Raw genomic sequence first — 10,398 nt, forward strand, 5'->3', positions numbered from 1 at the left:
AGTGTCTAACATTTTCATCAATTATGGCTTATGAATCAAGTTTTTAAGTTAAAAAAAAATTGGTTTTAGACGTAAAATTCTGAACAGAATGTGGTTCCTTCTTTATATTAGGAAGCAATGGCATTGGCTTTTTATTGTACCCTAATTTTTCAGTTTTTATTTTTCTATCATATCAAAGTACAGTTATACAAGATTAAGACATGAGATTGAATCAGTCTGCAGGTATCTTTGGCTTGTCTCCTGTGTTCAAGATATTGTATTATGTGCTATGGAGGGAGAATATACGTGAGAATTTAGTCCTTTCCTCTAAGGAGCTTATTTTTATCTTAAATCAGGAGATTGCACACATTACCTAAAACATGAACAATATTATCTGAGATAAATATTGCCACTTTGGGACAACAAAATTATGCCAGAACATTGTACATTACAAGTTGCCAGATAACGGTCCAGAAGGTGATGGGTAAAACTCACCATGATTTGGCTTCTTGGTCCAGTCTGTTTACCAGGGGGAACGAGGCCTCAGCCCGGCTGCTGTACAGGCAGAAGGCGCCTTCTCAGTTGACTGTTAAAATGAGAAATAAGTGCCCGCAATGAGTTTCCCTCCCCCAGGAGACATTCCTCCAGCTTTGCATGGCTCTCTGCAGGTTTCACTCCCTCCTGAGTTCAAAGCGTCACGTCCATCACCATTTTGGTTTTGTGTGCTTCAATCTCCCCTGAGCAAATCTCTCCTCCAGCTACTGCCGACCTGCTCCCTGGGCTGCCCTCTCCCAAGGTACCAAGCTTTATTTTTGCTAGTGCTTTAGTTACGAAGTTGCATGGACCTCGAGGGGTCTGCCCCAACTCTATTTTTCCCATAAGCCTTATTTTTAGTATGCGATTTTGTAGAATACAAGATTCTTCGGGAACAAGTCCACTGAATTAAAGTGCAAATGCCTATTTTTCTAATAATTGTAGTGGACCAGTTTCTGAATTAAGGACATTGCAAACATAATACAAGAAACACCTAAGGCAATTTAATAAAATTGGACTTTGTCCTTTTTTCCCTAAAAGCAGACAACCTCATCATCCAGTTTCATTAGTCATTTCTCCTAGGCTTTCCTTTTAAGGAAATACATAACTTTTCATTTCCTAATCTTCGCCTGGAAATATATAAACTGAGGTAAGCTGATAAAAGTTGAATGAAGGCGATCCACACACCCTTTTAGATACTTGTGTACAGTGGTAGTGATGTTTGGATAGGGAGATTAATAAGGCCTGAAACACAGGTGCCTAGCTCCCTTTTTCCAAAAAAGGACCAGTTGAGTAGAAAGCTGTGCTAGAAAAGAGTTCCATCCAGATTATCTGGAATTAGCTCTATGAAAGCTATTTCATATCTTCATCCATGTTCTCTGATCTTCTAAATTTGGGAATAGCAAGGTTGGCCCCGTCTCGTGAGGATAAAGTTTAATATGAAATTACTGGAAAGTGTAAGTGGCTTCATTATCTGCTTTCATTCTGGTTGCATCTTTAACCGTAGAACAAAATTGAGCAGGTATTTGTGAAAGTTCTAATAATTTCATTAACACTAGGCGGTCCAACTCACAGCTCCGCCAAGTTGCCACTACCTTTGTCCTCTTTGAGTTTAGCACCTACTCAATCCCAAACTGCCATATTAAAGCCAGTCGACACTATTTCTGAGTGAGCATGTGCTCAGCATTTAAATCACAGACCTCAAAATGAAGGCAACCTTGGTCACAGAGAAAAGAGCTGAGGCCCAGCCGCACTGTTCAGTGCATTTCAGAACAGAGAAATGCAGCGGTTTGAGAAATAAGATAGAGCACTGCCTTTCCCATTCTAAATTTGAATTCTAGAAATATACAGTACAAATTTAAAATGCTTAATATGACCCATAATGTATACAAGTTCAGAGGTAGTCTTGAACTTGTTTTCTTTTCCTTCACTTTATATATGTTACTGAGGACATATGTAAAAAGATTTTTCGAAGCAGCTTACATATGATATAATGTCAAAGAAGGCATTCCTTAAGAATGAAATGAAAGCAAGTAGCTCTTAAAACGATTAATTTTTTGGTATATCTCAAATGGTACTTGAAAAATATTCTTAGGAAATGTGTGTTGCTATCTCTACAGCCACGAAGTCCTGTGAGACCGACATTGCATGGTTACACAGAAGCAGATTCCATTTTCTCTGTTCTCCAACCTGGAATAGGATTGTATTATGAATGTATAAGATTCCTCAGAGCAAAATTGAATTTGTATGATGTATTATCGTTTTACCAGGTACTACAAAATGGTTATATGTAGTCGGAATCCAAAATTCTACTCCTCATGGGTAAACTGACCCTGAAAAGAGAACTGTCAACATGAGTAAGAAGCATTTAGTGAACACCCAGACTGAAGAAAATTATCCAGACTAAAAAAAAAAAAAAGAAAGAAAAAGTAGTTTGTATGTTGACCTTGGAGAAAGGCACTAAAATGAATAATTTAAAAGATGACGTAGCACTACTACACTAGTGCTCATTCCTATGCCTCAAGCTATACAAATGGGAGAAATTTCCCATTTTCTTACTTTTTTGAGGCAAAAGTGCTGAGTAATGGTTTTAGGAACAATGAGTGGTTATGGGTTATGGCTTGTATATCGAATGCTTACCGAGTGAGGAAATCCATGAAACCACAGAATCGGTGGTGGCACAGGAAGGCTGCCCCCTCGTGTAGAGGCCGTACTCCATCCAATCACAAGATCCCAGAATATTCTGTACTTGGAAGCTCCTGACCACACTTATTCATGGCCCCATTAACCACTTTTGGCTGGGCATGGCCCTAATTAAGAAAGGGGCCTCTCAGACTTGAACATGCATGGGAGTCACTTGACAAACTGACCGAAGTGCAGATTCTGATTCTGTACGTCTGGGGAGGGCCTGAGAGTCTGCATTTCAGATGACCTCCTGCTGGGGCTGCTGCTCTGGGACCACACTGAGTGATGAGGATTTAGATTTATCAGTTTTTCTTACCTCATGACAATAGGAAAAAGCATGGAAGAAAAATCGTTTTGCAAAGGTTACAGTTGCAAGGGAACACTTTTCCATGTGTCCCAATGTGACTATGGATAAGGGAATTCCCTGGTGGTGCAGTGGTTAGGACTCCAAGCTCTCACTGCTGAGGGCCTGGGTTCAATCCCTGGTCAGGGAACTAAGATCCCACAAGACAAAAAAAAAAAAAAAAAGAATAAGACAGTTCTTACATCACGTCCTTAATCACCTCAAGCAGACTGTTGTCTATGAGAAGCTATAGAATTAGCACATCTTCTGAAATTTCCAATGAGTCAGGATTTTTATAAAAGAGTATTACTAAAAAAAAAAAAAAAAGAAAAAGGAGCATTACTCATGATCGATGTACCTTGTTTTACAATAACATGAATTTAAAGTCTGAACCCCTAACAAAAATTTCAGAATGAACCCCTTTACTTTTCGTAAAGGACACAATAGATCGAGTTCTGTAACACTCACTCCAAAGATCAGGCCTGCTAAGACAGAATTTATCCCTGTGCTTCCACGCAGATGCACAGAAGACTTCTCATTTATTGACTGATTCATTCACTTATGAAGTATCATAAAATTAAAACCATTCTTTAATCCCACTACCCAGAGACATTCGCTGTTGGCCTTAGCTATTCACAAAAAGTCATCACAGTATAATGTGTGTTATAAATTACTCAGGCTTCTCAACTTCCTCCTTTATTTCAAGAAAGTAATTAAAGCTTTATGCTACTACACAGAACCAGCCAACGTAGGTTTCTAAGAGAATGTCTTATGTTTCTGAAAACAATGCTTATACGTTAAAAAATGTTGGGCAGTTTTCTACACTATCCCTTTAGTGCTTCATTATTTGTCATATACAAAGGGGTTAGAAAATGTGTTTTTCTAATTTAAATTAAGTTTGAGAACTATGGGGATAACTGTCAACAAATGGGCACCATATATTCTTTATTAAAAATCTGAATATCCTCTTGCGTAAGTTTTCTATTTTGAAAGCTATCTCAGACTTCATTCAGTAGACCTAAGAGTCCAAAAGTTTAAAAAGTAATTGTTTAAAAGGAGAGCAAGACCATTTAAGTAATTTTTATTAGGCCTACATTAAGATGCTCAATTTCCCAGTGTAATAAAAATAAGAATGAAAAATGAGTTCATCTATCACAAGTATATACCCTAGATTTTTGTTTAGATCCCATCTAGGTGTGTATATGTAGTAATTAGGAACATACAAGATGGTTTATTTCAAGGTGACAATAATAATAAAGTTCAAGTTTACTTGTTTTATTCCCTTTTCTTTCTCCTCATTCCATGTAAAGGAACCTTACTCTTTTCAATGGAAAGAAGAAATGTCCCTAGAACAAAGAATGAGTGGAGAGGAAAGAGATGGTTGGGATCACCAAAAATCTTTGTCAAACTTTAACAAATGTATTACTAGAAAAATGAATGTTGATATGTTGACTTAATTCCCAGCTGGAGGAGAAAGTAATCCCATCTCTTTATGTCATGCTTACTTCTTAGCCTGTTGTTTATTTATTATGATTATAATTAGTGTAAAAATGCTTTATTTAAAATGAATTTAACTATGCCTTGGAAGAATTTTGTAATACAATATTACAAATTTGTAATTACAAATACTTGTAATTAATACAAGTTAATTTAGCCAATAGAGAGAAATACAGTGAGTGTTTTTAGTTTTATGCTTATGATATAAAAGTATAGTGATTCGATTTTAATGATATCCCTCCCCTAAATAGTCCATATATTCCTAATATTGTCACTCAGTAGCATTTTAAAGAAACAAACACCCTTTTAAAATTCCACTCGTTTCATTCATTCAACAGATTTTTAAGAAGGATCTTCCATGTGCTGTACACTCTTCTGGGTCTTGGAAAGACACAAGAGAAGAGAGGGGAATGTTTGTCTTCATGGAATTTATATTCCAGATTTGAAAAAAGTTTCTACTATATGCATTCAATTCAATAAACATTTATTGAATGCCTATGGTATTTTCCTACCTCCTATGACTATAAGTAGTTGAGGAGATAAAATACTTTGGTAGCTTAAGTATCATCTTTCTATAACATCCCTCAATCCTAAGTTAATTGCATCTTCATCTGTATTCCTGTGATACTTCATATGCACCTGTATCATAGCAAAGATCATACTGCCTTATACTTTTGTGTTTGCTTGTCTGTCTTCTCCACAGTGGTCTCCAAGAAGATTAGGACCCCGTTTTGTTTCTGTCTTATCCCCATGAAGAGCACAGTACCTGGCAGAGTCAATGACTAGACTTGAAGAGGATTGAATCTATAGTTTTTGCCCTCAGAAAGCTTTTATTTCAATGGGGAAGGGAAAGGGGAAAATATTACTCACTCCTTAAGAGAAGTGAAGTCCTATAGGTGATGGGCTATGTTTTATGTACATTTTCATGTTCAAGGCTCCCCAATAGAATAACAGAGACAGAGAGAGGATTTATTTAACATGCTAAGTGAGGAATGTTGGTTGTCAACTTCATAAAAGAAAAAATAAATATTTTCCTAGGTAATTAAATAAAAATTTAAGGGCATCATAATGTTTATATATGACAGCCACACAGTTTTATATAAGCTAAACAAGCCCAAGCATGAAGCAGTGACATCCACCGATAGATAAGCATTTGCTCAAGCCTAGGCAAAAAAGGCGACAACTTATAATTCCCTCCATAACCTGAGTTTCCACACATTTGAATGTGGTGAAAATCAGACAAAGTGTCTAATTGGAGGATCATCCAGCAAAAAGGGATCAGATACCCTGCCCTGAAGAACTGAACTTCCACAGAGAATCTCTATTCGTCATACCCCCTTATCTGTTCCCAGTGTCGTCACACCCACCTTATCTGTTCCCAGTGCACATGAGTCAATGTCCCTACACTTTGCCTCAAACAGGCAACATCTTCCGGTGGTAGTTGTTTGATCGAAGTCACCTACGTTCTTAATCCACATGGTGTCTTCTCCTCTTTATATTCATCTGCTCAGGCATGAACCATATCATCAAGTAGCATGTGAGCTATGTGCCTACCTTTTTTGCATTGCATATAACACGTAACATATTCTTGACACACTCTGCTTCTGGGCCTCTTTTCTTGAATGAATCAGAAAGAGCGTGAACGAATGAGTAACAAATAGAATTGGGTAAACAGAATCTCAGTTACCTGTAAAATGGAAACAATACCTGTTTACCGATTATCACTCAGTAAATGGTGGTGGCCTGTGACTCAGAAGAGCATCATGGCTACTGAGAAACTGCTCTCCTGATGGTCACAAATGCCACCATCGTCTCACAAACAAAATAAGAATTTTATATGAGGAAGAAATAGGCAGACTTGGGCTATTCAACAATAAGAAGGCCAAGGTAATGCCCTCACTTTCCTTGGCGTATCTGTTTAACATTTTCACCTTATCACACTCTGCCATTACTCTCAGAAAGACTCCCTTGGGGGCACATAGGAAATACCTGATGGTGTGTTCTGAGTGAAAATATGGAATGCCTTAAGTACCTTTCACATAAGCTGACCATTTCTAGATTTAAATAAGAGGTTGAATAGATTTAAGGGAGTTTTCTGAATTGTCACGTTAGTTGCAGAACAATACTTTTATTTCTTTCAGTTTTTATTTTATATTGGAGTATGGTTGATCAACAATGTTACGTTAGTTTCAGGTGTACAGCAAAGTGATTCAGTTATGCATATACGTGTATCTATTTTTTTTCAAATTCTTTTCCCATTTAGGTTATCACAGAATATTGAGCAGAGTTCCCTGTGCTATACAGTAGGTCCTTGTTGGTTATCTATGTCAAATATCATAGTGTGTACATGTCAATCCCAAACAATGCTTTCAACAGAGAATGGGATCTTATTGGAGAGAGGAACTAAAGAAGTCATTAGATATTTTAAATATGGTTTTGAGTCATTGTAGAAACAGCCTGAGGCCAAGCTCCAAATTATTATCACTGTTCATATTGCTACAGGGGCATAACAAGAAAACTGAGTCTGCAGGGCCTAATTATTTGCTTCTCTCGGAAAGCTATATCATTCACCTCTGTGGTGGTTCTGACCTATAATTATCACCTTCTTTGTTATGGTACTTAAGGACTCCCAACTGATTTGCCCATCCTCCTGGTGGTGATCTGACTGGTGATGAAGTGTTTACTTACATTCCTTCACTGAAAAGAGCTTTCTCACCACACTGAGGCACAGGTTGCAGTGACTGATAGCAAAGTACCACTGCACATTTTTTCCCAAAGATTAGGTAATGAGCAGGTGTGATCATGATTCCAGCGTGAAACAACTTGAAAGACACCCTCTTATTCAAAAACATTAAGAGCTATAACAACCATCTTCTGAAGGCATCTTGGTCCCTCTCTAAATGATGGCAACTGTAGAGCAATTAAAACAAAGTCTATGACTTTTAACATGACAGATAAGATGTTTTTGTTTGCTCCTATTAGCATTCTTTTTCTTCACAGCGGGACAAAATCTAATTATAAAAATATATACGTATGTATATAAAATCTCTCTATGTAGATCATTCTTTGCATAAAGAGTTTAAACTTTGAGTCAGTAGTAAACACACACGTGTTATGATGTCCTTTTAAGAACAGTCATTCTGGAAAAAGGATTTCAAAAGAAATGTAAAAATGAAATAAAAAATGATTCCCAAGCTTTTTAGGCTACAACTGTTCATTCTGATGAATGCCTTCAGCCTCGTGATGTTGCCAAATATGCCAATAACAAGTGAAACCTATCTCAGGTGCTATTCCTAAAAACTTTTGGCGTTTTGAGGGGAAAAGAAAAAAAGCTTTAAAATATCTATTCATCTTTATTTTTTAAATTGTAATTGCTAGGAATTCTTAGCTACCAAAATACTGATGTAACGTAATTACATTTTTAATCAATGAATTTTGATCATGATAAAGTTTCTTACCATGTTTGATTTGTTCCCTTTGGTTCAAAACTGGTTAGTTTGTTTCCTCATGGGTGTGTATTTTCTCCTCTTAGAAAGTTGTCGACCTTTCTGTCTGAGTGGCGTAAAAGAAAGGTCTCTTTGGAAAGCAAGAGACGTGCTCTGCAAGCTACGAAATCACTAGATTTCATTCCAATATTGATTTGCAACCGAAATGCACTTTTGACGGTTGTCTTTTGATGCAGACCTCTGATGCCTGAGGAATGCAGGGCCACGGTCCAGCCTGCCCAGACCCTGACCTCTGAGTGCTGCCGGCTCTGTCGGAACGGCTACTGCGCGCCCACAGGAAAGTGCTGCTGCAGTCCAGGATGGGAAGGAGACTGGTGTAGAGTCGGTTAGTTTTCCTTCTGTTCCGGGGAGATTGGGCCTGCAAGAACTTAATGTTAGTTACTTCCTCTACAATGACCTAGTGTTCAAAACTGTAGCCGTTTACAATAGTAATGCTCAGTCTGTTTCTGAACTTGCACCTGAAATCGTTGCCATTTTCCTAATGGAAACAGTTCACGTATATGAGTTCATCATAAACATAATCGAGTTCTTTCACAAAGTCACACATGAAAACAGCCCAACTAGATCATCCCTGTGGACTCTCAGTCCTGGGTTTGAGCTTTCACACCAGCCAGTGACCTGGTGCTTGCAAAGCCCCTTTCTGAGTGCCAGCATTTTCCAGACACTCCATAAAGACCCTCCCTAAATTTGCTGCTTGCTTTCTTGCTGCAGCGTGCTAAAAACAGGGGTTTTCAGTGGGTGTTTTTATAGAAAAGGGGAAAATGCAGTTATCTAGAGGCATATAATGAGATTTTTCCATTCTTTTTGCCACTGTCTTGTGGACCATCAGGTGGGTGTGCAGCTGCTCAGAGAGCAAATGAGATTCATTCCAAGGTTATTCTATCCTTTAACTTGTGACTTCCGCAGATACGTGTAATCGCGTTTAAATTCTACTTGGTGTGAAGTAAGACAATTAGATTAATTTAGGTACCTAGAGTTTAAGATGTGTATACTGAAAGTATGTTTTCAACAACCGGCATATACATATTACTTGCAAAAGATTTTGATCTCTGCTATTTCAAATATTAAAGTATCTCTTGCCAAAGAAAATTCAAGTCCCATATTAATATTTAACAGTATCCTTAACTCATAAATGCCTTCTTTCTTTATTCTAAACATGTATTTGTTTCAAAAAATTATAACCATACCTCGTTTACCTCAAATAAAGTAGACATTTAAAGTCACAGAGACAGTATCCATTTTAAGCTTAAATTGCTTCATCACTAATAATATTACATGATTGATTGATATCATGGTTACATATCTAGGAAAAAGCTATCATAACTGAAACTCAACAGAAATTAAGTAATTACATTATTTTTTAAAAATGCTTACATTCTATTGACCCATTCTGTCTCGTTTTTCATTAGTTGGCCAAAAAATGAGAATCAGTGTTTAAATGCAATAATATTCTAATTCCTGATGATAGATCTTCCTTCTGCTTCCTTCTATGCTTGACAATATCTACTCTCTCTGCTTTTACGGGGTGTCCATTCTGTCCTATTCCTTACTTATATTTTGCCTAACCTTTTAAGTCACCTCAAGTCATCAGATAACAAATATTTATTGAGTGCCTGCTAGTAAAGTATGTTAAACTGAGGGTAAACATAATTTTGAATCTAGGCAGCTTAATACATACCATAATAGATATTAATAATGATATATGATATAAATGAAAGTTTATAAGCAGGGGTCCCCAACCTCCGGGCCACAGACTGGTACCGGTACCGGTCTGTGGCCTGTTAGGAACCAGGCCACACAGTAGGAGGTGAGCAGCGGGTGAGCAAGTGACGCTTCATCTGTATTTACAGCCGCTCCCCATCGCTCGTATTACCGCCTGAGCTCCACCTCCTGTCAGGTCAGCGGCAGCATTAGGTTCTCATAGGAGCGTGAACCCTACTGTGAACTGTGCATGCGAGAGATTGAGGTTGCACGCTCCTTATGAGAATCTAATGCCTGATGATCTGAGGTGGGGCTGAGGGGGTGATGCTAGCGCTGGTGAGTGGCTGCAAATACAGATTATCATCAGCAGAGAGGTTCGACTGCACAGAGACCATAATAAATCAACTGCTTGCAGACTCATATCAAAACCCTATCAGTGAGTGGCAAGTGACAACAAGCTCAGGGCTCCCACTGATTCTGCATGATGGTGAGTTGTATAATTATTTCATTATATATTACAATGTAATAATAATAGAAATAAAGTGCACAATAAATGTAAGGCACTTGAATCATCCCGAAAACATCCCCCACCCACCCCACCCCCGGTCTGTGGAGAAATTGCCTTCCACGAAACTGGTCCCTGGTGCCAAAAAG

At 37.9% G+C, this 10,398-nt stretch overlaps 1 protein-coding gene across 3 annotated transcripts in view; it reads left to right on the forward strand.

Annotated features, from left to right (window-relative positions):
- Window positions 1-10,398, forward strand: part of HHIP (hedgehog interacting protein) — a 95,463-nt gene that overhangs the window by 76,415 nt on the left and 8,650 nt on the right. For all 3 annotated transcript variants that reach the window (XM_060012093.1, XM_060012094.1, XM_060012096.1), the window contains exon 12: window positions 8,220-8,368. In XM_060012093.1, coding sequence (XP_059868076.1) covers window positions 8,220-8,368 — 149 coding nt within the window. The remainder of the gene's footprint in view (window positions 1-8,219; window positions 8,369-10,398) is intronic.

The sequence above is a fragment of the Delphinus delphis genome, chromosome 5 (genome assembly GCF_949987515.2).
Source record: "Delphinus delphis chromosome 5, mDelDel1.2, whole genome shotgun sequence".
NCBI lineage: Eukaryota > Metazoa > Chordata > Mammalia > Artiodactyla > Delphinidae > Delphinus > Delphinus delphis.